The sequence below is a fragment of the Siphateles boraxobius genome, unplaced genomic scaffold (assembly GCF_051911475.1).
Source record: "Siphateles boraxobius isolate OS27281-9 unplaced genomic scaffold, OSU_SipBor_1 22, whole genome shotgun sequence".
In the NCBI taxonomy this organism is placed as follows: Eukaryota; Metazoa; Chordata; class Actinopteri; order Cypriniformes; family Leuciscidae; genus Siphateles; species Siphateles boraxobius.
Window position 1 is genome coordinate 19,238,400 of NW_027508833.1, and position 17,209 is coordinate 19,255,608.

The window sequence follows — 17,209 nt, forward strand, 5'->3', positions numbered from 1 at the left end:
TACCTAACTTTTTGTGCAATAAACTGCTGTGACACAAATAGGACAAATCAGAGTTCAGTTCAAAACATTTCTACAACTTTTCTTGTTTTAGAATTAAACAGTCTATAAGCTACAATATTTTGCCTCATAATTAAGAGTGCACAAGGTGCTCAGGTTCTTTAAACAATATTCCAATCATGACCATACGTTAATTTTCTCAGTTCACTCTGCAATAACAGTTGTGGGGAAAAGTTAATTTTGAACATGGCAACAACTAAGCAGTACCTTCCAGTAAATTTTGCATGTGCAAGACAAAACATTTATAACAGGCATTATGGGAAAATTGATTTAACTGAATTTGAGTCTCTCTTACCCTTAAGGGTCCTTTGACTTGGTCATCTTGGACAACTTGTGAGGTGCTGTCTCCTTTAAGCATAACCTACAAACAAAACAAAAAAAAGGTAAAAAATAAAATAGAAATAGAGCACCAAAGCATGAAGGTGAGAGTGACATGGATGGTAAGACAGTAACCATACAGCTCAGTGAAGGTGAAGTAATCTGGTTGTGTAACAGACGGCATTTTCTTCATGATCGCTCTCTAACAAGCTTCTTAGTGAGCGCCTACATACAATGTAAAGAGGAACTATTTCCTTGCAGTCAAACTTGAGAATGTGCAACACAAACTTCAGGTATGTGTTACTCAAGGCTGTCATGTTTCACTAGGTTAAAGAACCGCCACAAACCAAGACCTTGAGAGAACAAAACATTGATGACGTACAATGAGATCTTGCAAAAATGCCAGTGTGTGGATTAACCCTATAACAACATACTTGTGATTGGTAGGTGCTGATCAAAATTAAGCCATTTGTAAGCTTACTGTTAGACTACTCTATCTGAAAAGATGGATGTTCTGCACAGCCGAAGTTTGAATGGTCTGCAGAGTTAGTTCACAAAGCAGGATTATTAGGGGGTTTTCCTTTGGCCTGCTACATTACTGAAGCTTGCGGTGTAAAATGCAACAAACACTTCTGCATAAAAGCAACATGACCCTTTTATAGAAACAAATCTCTGCATTGTCACCAGCAGAAAATGACACTTGGAAAACTTTGTTTATCCTCTATGTCATTTGACACTGGCTTGACATAAGCCGCATGTGAACTCTGAACTTCTTCACTTTTCACATTTTTTAAACTAATATATAAAGCTCAAAGTTGATTGTTAGCTGAAAACACACACCAATGGATATTTAAAAGGGACAAAGTTTTGAAAGTATACATTTCAAAGTGATATATAGTATGAGGCTCATTACAACTGCTTGATGTTTTATCATCGCAAAATTTAAACAATATTATTACCTGGGGACATACTTAAAATTGCATATTTTACATCCAACTTTATCCACATGCATACAGTATACTCAAGTAAAGCAATATACTAAATTGCAAGCCTCAACAACTTAATTGTTTACGTCATAGCAAAATATAAACTATATCATTAAATTGTGACTGTAAGGCTTTAAGATGATATAAACATTAAGCTAATGAATTGCTGTGAGGCTGCTTTGAAAATGTGTATTGTGAAAAGCGCTATACAAATAAAATTGACTTTGCATGATGAATACATACTTATATCAGACAGATTAAACGTACCTTAACTTTCACCATGCGTTTAACAGTCTTGATTTTTGCCTCGCAGAAGGCACCGCGGTACTTCGCGCTCACATCCGTCCCCACAGTCAGGTAGGCAGGTTCATCTGCTACCTGTGAACAGTGTAAATATTATTAAGGTGCATAGACAGATTCATACAAACACTTGCTCTTTGCATGGTCACGTTAAGAAAAGCATGAGCAAAAACATCTAAGAATACTTTAAGTAACACCACTTAAGTGTTGTGAAAAATACTATCTTGGTAATTCAGAAAGCACTTATAGAGACTGACTACCCCAATAATTGAACTACTGAGATTCTCTGATAATCCCTGGTCAGCTATTCTACAAAAAAAAAAAACATCCAATAGTGATTTATTCATTTAAGTGTGTTGTTCCAGGTGCTTGCTGGGCTTCATTTAAGGAGGCGTCGCCTATCAGAACTGCAGAGACTCACCTTCATCTTGATGGCTATTTGAGGGAGTCCAGCTCGATTGGTTTCGACTGCTGAAACAGAACAACACACAAGCAAAAAGAAACAGTCACGATCTGGCGCCATGTGCTAAAAAAAACGTGTCATATGTATGTGTGTGAAGAATTTGACAGCACAACACAAACACACAGAACAGAGAATATGCTAAAGTAGCTAACGCAGCTAGCCACTTCTCGTCCTTATCCCTTTCAAAATGATCAAATAAACAAGACCAACCCATCAAAACAAAGCCTTAACTGCCTCACCGTGACTTTACCTCCAATCTGAGCCACTTACGATGTCTTGATGATATAAAAACAAAGCACGGAGTCACTGAAGGAAAACATAACCCCTTCAAACCCTGCGTGTTTCCTTCCCGCTTCACTCACTGTGTGTGTGTGTGTGTGTGTCACGTCGCCATCATAGCTCACACACCGTCCTGCACCATGTCAGCCCCTCCACCATCCACTAACCCCCGTTTTCCCTCACTTAACACTGTATTTACCGAAGTATCTGAGTTCGAAGAACGTCAAACTGACAGTTATGATGGTTATTGACGCCTGTCAATCAAATTGTGACGGTTGAGCTAAATATAGTGAAGCTGTTATGGCGATTTAAATAGTTCTTCGGGTTAGTTCCGCAACAATATGTGAGGCGACTTTTCCCTTCAAACTGAGTTATAAGTTTTTGACTATAAATTTGATCGGTTGTGAGTGGTTAGTTTAAGTAACGTTAAAAGTCGTCGGGTAAAATCTGTGAGAAAACAAGCCGACTAGATGTGACTAACGTTAGGCTCTGCCATTCAATTTTTTTTTCTCTTCGTCGCCTAAATACCTTCGCTGGAAACAACGGGAAAACGGCAAATATGACTAGATTACTTTCAGACTAGCGGGTTTAAATGAGACACGCGTGAATATACAGGTTTACTGACGCAAAATCGGTGTTTGAATGTTGTGTGGAAATATATATGTGTACTTACATGCTCCTATATGACTGCTTCAGCTCAGCATTCGACTAGGTTGCAAAGGCATAGACGAAATAACAAGCTGTTGAGCTGAGGTTGTGTTTCTCGGATCCCTATTGGCTGCCGGGTCCACTCTGAGCAAATTCAAAACATTGCGATTGGCTGTCTGCTAAGCGAAATTCTATTGGCTAGGCTGAAGCGCGAAACCTGATTGCGGAGTACGAAAGCGGCGCTGTGAATTACGCTTTCTCATTGGTGTTCTTTGAGTCGCACTCTTTGCGAATACAACAAATCCATCCTGGTCCACGATTGGCTACTTGTTTCCTGTTCTTCGTTGTCCACGGTTCTGATTGGTCGAATTGAGTCAGATGCGTCCTGTCAGCGAAGCCCATTGGCTGGAAGGGTGTATGGGAACGGAGGTTCATTTCAGAGGGAAAGCCTCTGCTCAGTCTGCGCATGTCGAAACGAAGAGAACATTCGCCATTTTGTACCCAACGTAATTATTTTCGCATTCTGGACTCGGAGCCCGTGAGATTTCGCGGTGAGCCCCGTGACTTTTTTGCCTGCTTTTCTAGTCAGATCGAATAACCTCAGCATCGATTTAAATTAAATTGGTTCTTTATGTGATCTGTATTACAAATATTATACCAATTAATAGTTTTAATGCGGTCGTGTAGAAAAGGTCAATTGAAGGCAACGGTAATGGCGTCTTTATGTCGATGCTGTAGAGAGCGTCTGGCGTCATGGATTTGTTGACCACGTGACCGGAACAGAGCGTCATAGTAAGCATGTGTGTGTCACGTTAGATACTAATTTAATGACACCTGCGTGGTTTCAAATGATGCATTAGATTGTCACTGAAATGCTCGTTTTACTCTAACGATATTGAAGCATTGTGATTGTGAATCAGAAGTGATATTTTCACTGGGTGTTAATGTTTGTTTATGATGGATTATATGTTGTGTTTGATTCAGTGTTGATATAAATCAGCGACTGGACCAGTAACGTTAGAATCTTATGTTTAAGAGGTATTTATTGTATAAACAGGATCAGAAAATAATGTATTCGTGTGCAATCTAGTTGTATATTATATCTGTGTATATTGTGTTTTATTTCAATAAATCTGTCAGTTTGCCTATGCATTGATCAGCTTGTAAATTAATCTAAGCACACATTACATAATAAATCTATGGGACCGAGTTAAAGCAACATTAATTTCAAACTCTACTTTCCAAATAAGAGGTAGTAGTCAGCAACACAGAGCTAAAAATAGAGGTCACGTGCAAAGTTTTGCCCTCAAAGGCCATAAAAACGACACAAAGCTCCCACAATTGTCTATGCACTGCTAGTCTAACGTTTGGATTATGTTTTTCATAAGCTTTGATCAAAAGGCATCTGCTGAAATACTTTAGTTTTGTAGAAATCCTGAGATACAATTCATGTTTTTAACTTTGATTTACTACATCATTCTCATCCCTTACTTTCTGTAATTTCATAAGTTTTATGGCTTTGCTATTAATCTAAAATGTGTAAATTAATTAGTAATAATAATGAATGAGCAGGTGTACCTAAACTCTTGACTGCTAGTGTACATCACAGTGCTAAATATCAGTGTGTTACCCTCAGAACTGCTGTAATGGAAAGACCTAGTCACTTTTGTTTTAACTCCAATACTATATCCTTCATGCATGCTTGGGTTACAATGTCATGGATGGCGATTTTAAAAATTGTAAATTATAATGTACTAGGATTGCTTTGAGACTCCATATGCTAGTGGCTGGCACAACTAAGCTAACCATTAACTCTGGGTCAAATCCTTGCAGCGTATTGCAGATGAACTGTTTATTTACACACCAGAATGCTTAATGTCTTTAGTGCCTTATGTCCAACCTAGTCATATACACATTCTCTAGACAGGGTGTGCATAAATATCAATCAATGACGCCACAGATTTTCTGAAAGAGAAGGTGGATCCTTTGTCTAAGCTTGCTGCCCAACTAATGAATGGTTATTATGCCAATTTAGGAGTCTGAATCAGAGCTTCTTTCAGTTTTATAAATCGTATTTATTGTTAAGTTTGAAACCCACAAAACATAGGACTACATTAGTCCATTAGAAAACATAAAAAAACATTTTATTGTCTGCAGTCAAGTTGAGAGTTGCCAGAATGTTGAAACATGGTACACAGTCAGTGAAGTGGAAAAACAGAGGTTTACATGTTGTCCTCATCAGAGTCATCTTCCTCCTCCAGGGATTCCTGTCAGGACAGAAATGTTACAATAAGCCAATGCTGAAGAGAGCTTTTTGTTATATTAAAACTATTACCAGAGGGACAGTTACTTACTTTAGCGTATTTCTCCGCCTCCTCTTTGATGTCTTTCGGGACAAGCTCATGCTTTCCTTTGGTGACTAATAAGAGGGACAAAAATACATATTAATAAAACCATTCCTTTTTTTCTTTTTTTACTGTTGATACACCATTAAATCAGGGATAAAAAAAGAGTGGCATGTCGAATCACACACCAACATCTCTAAAAGGTACTAGAAGTGTAACAATAACCAATACTACTATTTTATTATAATCTTAATTTGAAAAAAATTCCAACCTTAAAAATGGACAGAAACATTTACAATATAATATACAACAAAACGATGAAAGGGGTTTTATGAGAAATGCAGCACTGAACACAAATGCAGTAAAGGGAAACTGAAAGGAAGTTTTAAGTATTACAAATATTTTCCTAAAAACTCAGATTCCGTGAAGGCTGCATTTACACTGAAAGTCTTAATGCACAGATATGATCTTTTGACCATATTCGTCCTTTTTTGTGGTCCCGCTTGTTTACATTCACTTTAGACAGGACTGGTATCTGATATCTGTTTACATTTATATCCCCGCCAAAATAATTCTGTCGGTGATTGCTTTACTATGTGACATGGTTGACCCTTGGGTTTTGAATGACCGTACTAAAATTATTTTACAATTCATGTCGGGTGGGTGGCCATGATTATTTGCCAACATAGATAAGTTAAAAGCTGTCATGGAACATTTGAATTGATATAGACCAGAAAATAACTAATTTTAATTTGTTGTTTTAGTAGCGCAGTAAGATTTCATTTATTTGAATTGATTTGAAGGAATTAAAGAGAGTAAGAGAGAGAGAGAGAGAGTTGCCTGCATGCATCTGAGCTTGTTACTTTATTTACAAAAACAGAGCAGTCATCTCATTGCTGAGAAATACAATGTAGCTTTCAGTAGCGAATCTGTTTTAATTTTAAAAATTCACAGGGCAGATGTTGAAAACCAGTTTCTATGCTCCTGAATGTTTGTGTCTGTATTGTAAATTTCTTTACTATAAAGTTTCCACCTCAGTAAAAAAAAAAAAAAAAAGCTGTGAGTTTCTGTGCGAGCGCATACAAGCACGTCTGCTTTATAATACAACATTAAAAAGCTATCTTTGTGAGCAAACCTGTCACTCTCGCCTTGTGGTGGCTTGGAATTGCAAAGGGAATTGGATATATGCGTTTAGACGTAGGTCAGATGTTCAGATAACGGATATGTATCTGATTACAAAAAAAAATCACATTTGGAAGCGGCTCAGAACGGATGCAAAAAAATCGGATCTCGACTGATTTTTGCGTTTACATGTGTGCGACAAATTCCGATCTGTCAGATAGGAGTAAAAAAATCTGTTTTTCTAAGTTAAATTCACAATAGATTGAGTATTAGAATATAAAAGCCTGTCATTACCTTCTCCGACCCAGCTAAGCTCCAGCTCAAAGGCTTTGTCCTTCACCTCATCATGAACGATATAGATACTGAGAAGAGATAACAAAACACACAAATAGTTATAAATATAAAATGTTTAATTAGATGTGCCATGTTATACATGTTTTATTCAGGGCTCCCACAATCATGGACAGCTTGGAAAGATATTTTTAGGTCTGGAAAACTCATTGACAAGAATTTCTTTGTGTATTATGCTCTGATCTAAAGTAGTAAATATACTGGTTAGAATTTGTTGGAGGTCAATCTCAATAAGATGATTTAACGTTTAAAGCGTGTATTAAGTAACCCATCAATGCCTGAGAAAATAATGTAAAAGTCATTTAAACTGACTGGTCAAAAGGTGTGGGAACGCGGTTCATTAGTAGCCAACATTATTGTAAACTCAGCAACCCTAACAGATAAGAAAACAATTCAGCTGACAAAAAAACTCAATACTAGTAGTCCGACTGGTTTGTTTTCGTGGACCTCTACTGCTCTCTTGTGTTGGCTATGAATGATGCATTCGATTTTGAGTTAGTCTTCTCCATTTTAAGTTAGAAACAAAACACTCACATTTTTGCCACTTCCTTCACCAGTTCTCTGCAGGTCATTCCTTTCATCTGAAATAAAATAAATGACAGGATTTAACCTTTACACGTTTATTCTGTTGACATTAACATGAAAACAGTGCTAAAGGAATCTAGTATTGTAGTTGATTTGAAATGACAAATCTTCTGGTGGCATGTTGCTGTTACTTCTTTAAGACTGTTTTATATGATGTGGTCCCTGCAGTACTGGAAGTAGCCGACTCTTGTTTGAACTTGTTTCAAAGAAAGACTGCCAAACATGCTTCCAGTGAACATCACAGCTGAACTGTTAGGGGTAAAGATCTAACCGAGTGTATGCTGACAAATAAAAGACAATAAGATGTAAATAAAACGTTCTGTACTACAACCCTGGAGATACTATGAACACTTGTAGATGTACACTACCATTTAAAAGTTTGGGGACGGAAAGTCTCTTATATTTTTGAAAGAAGTCTCTTATGCCCACCAAGGCTACACTTATTTGATAAAAAATGAAGTAATATTGTGAAATATTACAATTTAACAGTTTTCGTTAATGTATATTTTAAAATGTAATTTATTCCTGTGATGTTAAAGCTGAATTGTCAGCATCATTACTCCAGTCTTCAGTGTCACATGATCCTTCAGAAATCATTCTAATATACTGATTTGCTGCTCAAGAAACATTTCTTATCAATTTTGAAAACTATGGGAGACCAGGAGTGCCACTTAAAAATAAAATGGAGATTCAATATATCAATTTAAATATTAAAACATAAAATGTATATAAATAAATCACTTTTAAATGCACAAATTAATAGACATTTTTAAAGTTGTTTATTTAATTCGTGTTTTTAAATGTATTGCAATAAAACCATAAAACAATAAATAAATAAAAACATTTTAAATGTATAAATAAATAGACATTTAAAATTGTTTATTTAATTCATCTTTTTAAACATAGATTAATAAAACAATAAAAAAGTACTTTAATAAGTCATTTTAAAGTCACATGTTAAATCGCTTATTTTTAAGAATTTGGCAAACCATTTCTCTATCTATTTGCCAAATGCTTTTCTTTGTCGGTTTTCCAAATGTTTTTATTTATCCATTTGTCAATCGAGTTAAAAAATGCCATTGGACAGTACACACGTGGGAGCAACCAATCACCTTTCGCCTGTCTCCCACTTGTAAATGTAACACGCACTGTCATTGGACAGTTAGAGAGACCATACGTCATTAGCGGGAGTTTGAAGACGGGTTCGAGGCGAGCGACGCAAAAATGGCAGGTGAATCTGAATGTGTTTTCAGAGGGATTGCGGATGATTTGTTGTCTTTAGCTGATTTCTGCAGAAATTCTCCTCTCGATTATCATTTTATATACAGAAGAGTTTCACAGTTGAGGGAAGACGTTGCAAACGCAGCAGATAATTGTGGTTAGGGTTAATATTTTTAAGGATTCATTGATGAATATAAAGTTCAAAAGTACAGCTTTTATTTGAATTGCAAATCTTTAGTAATGCGTCTATACTACAGCATTTGATCAATTTTATTAATTCTAGCTAAATAAAAGTATTAATTTACGAACCTCAAACTTTTGAACAGTAGTGTAAGGCAAAATGTATGTGCTTATCTGAAAGTTCTTTTTCAGCACTCCACTCATTTTATTTTTGCTCGTTTCTTTCTTCCGGTTTGTATTTGCATGAAGTTAAGATCTTCCGGATTAATGAATGAATCCGCTAGTTTTAAAATGTTCCCGGTCTACATATGACATCCGCTTCAAACATTACAATGCTCGTGATAACTTTCGTTAACTCTACAATAAGTAAATTAACTTCACCAGCTAATGACTTTTACTTTTCGATGCCATATATACCTGGCTACCGCAACAATAGAAAAATGATAAATCACACAAAATTCTAAAGGTGTTTAGAATCGCTTGTTTCTCTGGTGCATATGGTCTATTAGTGTTGGGCGATATGCTCCATTTTCATATCGGCAGCCTGTGAGATCGCCGATACATGATATTATCGTGAGGGGGGCGGGGCTTACTTATTTGATTATTAACTTGCTTATTAACTCATTAATTTGCTCGTTTTATTACTTTGTTTTATATATGAGAATCTTCTATTTTGCTAGCAAAGGTGGAGTGTTTATTGATTGGCTAAATCCGGTTATTTCCTGGTATAGTGAGGTAAAAAAAAAGGTCCTAATCATTTTGTATTTCAACATGTCAGCGGGGAATTTACAGACACATATTATCCTCTCATGCAGTTACAGATGCAGCATTTCGACTGTATTTCTGCACGAGATGTGAACATGTTTTAATAATTTCTTGGGTCGAGAAGGAGTCGGAGTTTGCAATATGAGTCCTCTCTCTGTCTGGATGCACTTCACATATGCACAGTTCAATAAGCCCAAAGAACGCCAGTTAATGTGTTTTAAATGCTGGGAGAAATCAAAAATCTAGATGCAAAAAAAGTCAATCGGTTTATACTTAATTTTATGACTCGGCTCCGATAAAGGAAAACGGTTTAATGCGTTTACATGACCACGTCATGCATTGTCAGTTTATTCAGCATCAACACGCTCATTAAATGAAAGTGAAAGTAGAAAAGGACTGAGCTTTCAGTAGGTATAACGGTATAGCAACTATAATTTACTGGCTTAATATTTCTCTTTTGGACCGACATTAATGACAGTAAAAAAAATTGAAGAATATGTGAAGAAATAAAGTGTTTGAAGCTGCTTTTGATTTTCACAAATGGCAGAGTTGTGCTGTGTTCGTGAATTAAAGACTGTTATTAGGCCTATATCATTTTAGTGATATTATGATTATTATTAATATTTAGTAATTGTATTGTTTTTAGTGTTATTAGTGTCATTAAACGTTTTGTTAATGTGCTATGGAAACAAAATACTGACAAACAAGGATGCCGTTTTCATCTTGGATCTGTATAAGAATGATGCGTCTGTTAAAACAAGCACTCTTGACAATTTGTGAATGGATCACCTTGCAATTCAATTTTGATGAGGGATGTAGTTTTTTAGTCTGTTTTAAAAACATTTTCTTAGGAGTCCTCATAAGCGCGTGTCGGTGTTGTCGCAAGTGTTAGGCTATGTGGTGACGTCGTAATAATAATAATAATTTAATACATTAATGGTAAAATGAGCCAATTATCGTATTGATATCGTCAAAGGCATCTGCCATCAGCGATATCTCTGACTATTGTCGCTACACAACACTATCGGCACAACCCCAAGGTCTATATAAAAAAAATAACACACACCTGTAGTTTCTCAATTTCTGTCTTGGCAGCTTGCTTGGCTTTTCCAATAGCACAGCCCCAGTAACCCTAATAAACACAAAACAAACATTAATGACAAAGGGAAATACATCTACAGGAAGTTCAGGTTAATGAAAACAATGTACAATCTGCACTTTTTATTGCACTAATTATGAAGTTTGTGTGTACGCTTGACACATTTTAGCTGCTTTTCCATCAGTGGTCACTCCAACTTGACCACAAAGGTAACATTAAAGTTCTGTTACATTTGCACGTACATTTGGCTACAGAACTAGTTTCATGTAGCTACAATGGCCACCTTGTGCGCATGTCTGTTCAGTCAACAAGACCGTAGAGTGTCCCATTTGCCATTGTAGGTTTCCTTTTGCAGCCCATGATAGCTCGATGCGCACTTTTGCTGAGCCCGCACGAAAGCGAGCTCTGCAGAAAACGTCTATACAACAGTCAAAGAGGCATTACGTCACAAAACTGTAGACTCGGAGAAAGACTGCGAGGGCTTAGGGTTCCATTTGGGACAGGGCCAAAGTGTGTCAAAGGCTGGTAGTGTGCATTAGAAGGATAGTTCTCTCAAAAACTAACATTGTCATTTGCTCACCCTCATGTTGTTTTAAATCCATACAAATTTTGTTCCTCGTCAAAACACAAATGAGGATATTTTCAATTAAATCTGAGAGATTTCTGTCCCTCTATAGCACGTGTCAAACTCCGCTCCTGGAGGGCCACTGTAAAATGCCTAAGATGACCAGAACTAAATGTTTTTGGTTTTTTTGGTCTGGATCAAACAAACCACGAGAACTGAACTTCAAGTGTGAACACACCCTGAGAGATTTCTGTCCCTCAATAGAGTCGTCCAGGTATGACCCAGAAATCTAATTTGCCGCTGGTTCCTTCAAGATTTTCCTATGGTTTTTTATAATAGGGTTTTTGAATTTATGAGTAAAATTAATTCTGTGGTAGACACAACTTGACGATACTTTGACGTTTTGTTCTACAACGTAAACTGCACACACAAATCACATCCCAAACTGTATTATCTAGTTACTTGTTAATTTTCAAACATGAATATAACTGCTTCAAAATTCGCGTTTTCACTGTGGGTGTGTGTAATTTACGTTTTACAACAAAACGTCAATGTATAGTCAAGTTATGTTAACCACAGGCTTTATTTTACACATAAATAAAAATAAAAACATTTAAAAAACACCATAGGAAAATCTTGAAGGAACCAGCGGCGAATTAGACTTCCTGGTCTGACGTCATACCTGCACCACTCTATTAAAAGTCTGTTCACCCACTTTAAAACGTTCACAAAGAGTGTGTACAAGAAATGAATCCCTTTAAATCAATTGGTTTAATCCAAGTCTCCTGAAGAGACATGATCTCTTTATATGATGAACAGATTGAATTTAGTCTTTTATTCACATATAAACCTCATTCTTCACTCTTCACCAAGTTTGATCTTCACCTTGTGACATGTAAAATGAACCTCATCACCACATATGTTAATAAAAGACTAACTTCAATCTGTTCATTATATAAAGCGATCGTGTCTCTTCAGAAGACTTGGATTAAACCGCTCAATTAATATATTTTACTATCTCTTTATGAACATTTTGAAGCATCAAAGGTTTGGGTGAACAGACTTTTAATGGAGGGACAGAAATCTCTCAGATTTCATTGAAGTATGTTCATTTGTGTTTCGAAGATGAATGAAAGTCTTATTGGTTTGGAACGACATAAGGGTGAATAAATGGAGATAGAATTTTCATTTTTGGGTGAAATAACCCTTTAAGTATTAAGTACTGATTAAAAGCGATAATTTATTTATAATAGATCTCTTACGTATGAAATTCCAGAAGGGTCAACCATGTAGAGCTGTGGACCATCATCTTCATCATGCGATCCCAGAATGAAACTAACAGGTTAAAGAAATAAACAAGTTAAACACTAATAAAAAAAAATATATATATATATATATATATATAAATAAAAGCTCTCCCAATATCTTATATAATAAAATATTTACAGAAGACCTACCTGCATCCAAAAGGCCTCACAGCACTGTATAATGTGTAAGCATGGACATACATGGCCACTCTTTCTGCAAGATGCTGTTTGGATAATATGAGGAGAGTACATCAATGACCAGAACCTCATTTCAGACAACGTATGTTGTTTCATACACATTTTAAAGGACAATTCCGGCCAAAAATGAACCTATGGCTAAATAACACATGGGTACCGAGTCGACTGTTCTCTGGGATGCGTGTTCATGATAATCAAATGTACCCAGTTTTAACGTTAGATTTAGTTTAACCACAGATTAGCATGTAACGCTAGTGTATGGGGCATCGAATAAGTAAAAATCGCTAGTTAATACCACTAACAAGGCTCAAAATAGCCCCACACTAACACGGAAGCATATATAGGCAGAGATAGCCATCTTTGGAAAACAGTTTCGACCAGTCGAACCACGAACGCCGTGCTACGTGAGCTGAACTGTGACTATCGACCAGGACGTAGCACGGCGTTCGTGGTTCGACTGGTCGAAACTGTTTTCCAAAGATGGCTCCTGCTTGTATAAGCGAAGTGTACTGTCTTTATAAAGTATCTTCTTATTAAACTGTCTGTAGACTTACAACGTTCTCAATGCTTCGGTTTGCAGGTAGAGACCCTAATTATGCTACCGTGTTAGTGTGGGGTTATTTCGAGCCTTGTTAGTGGTACTAACTAGATATTTTTATTTTTACTTATTCGATGCTCCATAAACTAGCGTTATAAGCTAATCTGTGGTTAAACTAAAACTAACGTTAAAGGACAACTTCGGTATTTTACACTCAAAGCCTTGTTTTAAGATCGTTTCTGATGAAATAGAACGGTTAAGATTGAAATTTGGACAAATGCTGCTGTCCCGAGAATTTTCGGTTTCTGTGGTAGCACCACGTGAAACTCACCGAGTGTTCTGGGGTGTTCACTGATATGCTCACACAAAAATTGCTGCAAAAGATGCTTTCCAACAGGTTTTATCGTAGTTTTTGAACTGAATTAAATCAATGGAGTTGGACAAAAACTACGATAAAACCTGTTGGAAAGCATCTTTTGCCGCGATTTTTGTGTGAGCATATCAGTGAACACCCCAGAACACTCGGTGAGTTTCACATCTTTGTAAACTAAAGTTTAATGCGTTTTATGAATGATTGTTCCAGTGCCCCTATTAAACCTTTGTGTAGGTGGGGGGGTGGTGCTAATGGGGTGGTGATGGCGCAGTGGATAAGACACATGCCTGTGGTGTGAGAGACCCGGGTTCGAATCCACTGTGAGACACCAATGTGTCCCTGAGCAAGACACTTAACTCCAGTTGCTCCAGAGGCGTGCGACCTCTGACATATATAGCAATTGTAATCGCTTTGGATAAAAGCGTCAGCTAAATGAATAAATGTAAATGTAAAATGCTAATACAGAAACTGAAAATTCACGGGACAGCAGCATTTGTCCAAATTTCAGTCTTAACCGTTCTATTTCACCAGAAATGATCTTAAAACAGGGCTTTAAGTGTAAAATACCGAACTTGTCCTTTAAAATTGGGTACATTCGATTATCATGAAAACGCATCCCAGAGAACGGGCGACTCGCTACCCATGTGTTGTTTAGCCCTAGGTTCATTTTTGGCCGGAAATTATTTACTGTGAATTAATGAAGCTACAGTGCTTATTTTTGGCATATCTATTTCTTCACTCTCTCTCTCTTACCTTCAGTGGGATGTCGTGGCCATAATTGGAGCGGAAGTTTGAGGCCTCTTCTCTGGCCACTTCAGAGAGAGATCGTGCATCTGCTAGAAGACCAGCCACAGCCTAGAAGACACACAGACAGGGATTCATATTTATGTAGAGATTTACTCTATCATTCAAATGTTGGGAGACATTTTTTTTTACTTTAAGACTTAAATTAATACTTTTATTCAGCAAGGATGCATTAAAAGGATTAAAAGTGACAGTAAAGACATTTATAATGTTACAAAATATTTCCATTTCAGATAAATGCTGTTTTCTAATTTTCTACTAAAATAATCCAGAAAATAATTATAAGAATATGTTTAATAACAATAAACAGAAGAATAAATGAAGCAAGCAGCATATTAGAATGACTTCTGAAGCATCATGTGACACTGAAGCCTGGAGTAATGATGTCGAAAATTCAGCTTTTCAAGGGAATAAATTACATTTTACAATATAATATATCAGAAAATGGTAATTTAAAACTGTAAGAATATTTCACAATATTACTGTTTTACTGATTTGTTTTTCTGCTCAAATAAATTCAGTCTTGCTGAGCATCAGAGACTTCTTTAAAAAAAAAAATGTATAATCTTATTTCAACCTTTTTGACCACCAGTGTTAAGGTTTAGGAGGATGCACAATGTCCAAATAATCACATGGATGTAATTGCTTTTAAAGGGTTAGTTCACCCAAAAATGAAAATTAAGTCATTAATTACTCACCCCCATGCTGTACCAACCCCGTAAGACCTTCGTTCATCTTCGGAACACAAATGAAGATATTTTTGATTAAATCTGAGAGGTGGATCACTGCTACATAGGCTGCCAGAGGGAATGAAACTTGACGGCCCAGAAAGTCATTAAAGAAAATGTTTAAATATTCCATGTGCCTACAGTGGCTCAACTATAAGTTTATCAAGCGACGAGAATACTTTTTTCCCGAAAAAAAAAACATAATAACGACTTTATTCGACTATTCCTTTTCTTCCTTGTGGGCCTGAGACGAGAGTTCAAGAGATTTCCACGACGCATGCGCGAGAACTGAGAAGAGAACGTTCTTCTTCTAATACTTCTTGTTCAGTTCTCGCGCATGCGTCGTGGAAATCTCTTGAACTCTCGTCTCAGGCACACAAGGAATGAAAAGGAATAGTCCAATAAAGTCGTTATTATGTTTTTTTTTTTCGGGAAAAAAGTAGTCTCGTCGCTTGATAAACTTATAGTTGAGCCACTGTAGGCACATGGAATATTTAAACATGTTCTTTAATGACTTTCTGGGCCGTCAAGTTTAATTCCCTCTGGCAGCCTATGTAGCAGTGATCCACCTCTCAGATTTAATCAAAAATATCTTCATTTGTGTTTCGAAGATGAACGAAGGTCTTACGGGGTTGGTACAGCATGGGGGTGAGTAATTAATGACTTAATTTTCATTTTTGGGTGAACTAACCCTTTAAAGTACAATAAAGAAACCTAGTATTTTAGGAGACACAATCTAATAATTCACTGCCATCAGCATAATCCAAGTATGCAAACTCAAATATTTTACAAGTTACTGAAGAAGTTAAATAACTGAAAAATTATGAGAATCAGTTTAATAAACAACATGCTCAATGTTCTCACCATTCCCACATGCCGATCAATATTGAAGATGCGTTTATTGGAGCCCTGCTCATACAACTTGGACAGCACCAACTTCTCTACGCCAAACACGACTCCATCTTTGCAGCGGATGCCAATTGCTGTGCTGATGAACGATAAAAAAAAATTGTTTTTTTAGCACAAAATTAGTAAATTAATTTCCTTAATAAGAACTCCCAGTTTGATTAGACATCAAAAGCAAAACAAATAATATAGGTGTTACTGTTAACATCACATTAAAATGAATGGGGTAAAGCCTTCCAGAGCAGCATATTAAAATGTTTCATGCTTAATTTATTTAATGTGTATTAACATGAGTAATAATGGTTAATTAATTACCTGCTGTTTTCTACAGCCTTTATGGCATATTCCACCTGAAATACCCTTCCATCAGGTGAGAAGGTGGAGGCGGATAAATCATACTGGATGGGGGAGAAGAGAAGCGCTGTCAAAATCATCGCTTGAGTTCATTTAATATAAATTAAAAATTCAAATAGTTTTTAATCCCTGCAATAGTAAAGACAAAGCTGTGCATCGATGAGGCTAAATAAATGTAGCAAAGCAGCTTTCGCAGTGCACATCTAATTTACTTTCACTTTGCCTCCTCAGTGACTTTTCATTTGAACTGCTATCATTCATTGTTATCGAGCGGTGACTCAGCAGGAGCAAAATAGAGCAGAAAACCCACAACTAAACCATGTGAATAAAAACTGCTTAAGCTACTTATGTATGAAACCACTTTAATAACTTTGATTGGATTGGAACTGGATAAAACACACTAACACAGATCCTGCACACTAGCAGTAAGTTAGCTTATTAGCTTTAGAATGACACAGACATACACGCATTCCGTAATTAATCGCTCTTTCTGGATAATATCTCATTCAAATACTGTGATTAACTTTGTAGTAGTGAATCCACTCACCCCGGTCCCAATGGAGCTCATTTTGACTGACTGTGATCAACTATAAACGTTAGATAAGTGTTCAGCATAGGCAGCCGCAGATTCACTCTACAGCGCTTCGGCTCTCCCTCTGCCACCTGCAATCAACGAGCTCTGTGATTGGACACAATATCAACCAATCAGATGCTCTC

The 17,209-nt window shown here is 36.6% G+C and overlaps 2 protein-coding genes across 2 annotated transcripts in view; both read right to left on the reverse strand.

Moving 5' to 3' along the window:
* arid4a (AT-rich interactive domain 4A) overlaps nt 1-3,804 on the reverse strand; it is a 37,554-nt gene extending 33,750 nt beyond the window's left edge. The window contains exons 1-4 of the mRNA XM_077238982.1: nt 3,077-3,804; nt 2,083-2,132; nt 1,629-1,739; nt 353-418 (exon numbers count right to left, since the gene is read on the reverse strand). Coding sequence (XP_077095097.1) covers nt 353-418; nt 1,629-1,739; nt 2,083-2,088 — 183 coding nt within the window. The 5' untranslated portion in view covers nt 2,089-2,132; nt 3,077-3,804. The remainder of the gene's footprint in view (nt 1-352; nt 419-1,628; nt 1,740-2,082; nt 2,133-3,076) is intronic.
* Nucleotides 3,805-5,105: 1,301 nt separating this feature from the next.
* Nucleotides 5,106-17,209, reverse strand: psma3 (proteasome 20S subunit alpha 3). The gene is made up of 11 exons (XM_077238983.1): nt 17,040-17,209; nt 16,454-16,536; nt 16,097-16,220; nt 14,454-14,555; nt 12,742-12,815; nt 12,547-12,619; nt 10,687-10,752; nt 7,404-7,450; nt 6,813-6,880; nt 5,406-5,470; nt 5,106-5,318 (listed from the first exon to the last, which is right to left on the reverse strand). Exons 1-11 carry the CDS (start codon nt 17,058-17,060, stop codon nt 5,274-5,276), a joined length of 768 nt encoding a protein of 255 aa, XP_077095098.1. The 5' UTR covers nt 17,061-17,209; the 3' UTR covers nt 5,106-5,273.

Excerpts from the sequence above, each read along its gene's own strand:
- psma3 (XM_077238983.1), bottom strand. The coding sequence starts at position 17,060 with ATGAGCTCCATTGGGACCGGG. Across the intron at positions 12,620-12,741 it reads GTGAGGCCTTTTGGATGCAG|TTTCATTCTGGGATCGCATG; the intron begins GTAGGTCTTCTG and ends TTAACCTGTTAG. Across the intron at positions 6,881-7,403 it reads GTGAAGGAAGTGGCAAAAAT|TATCTATATCGTTCATGATG; the intron begins GTGAGTGTTTTG and ends ATCTCTTCTCAG.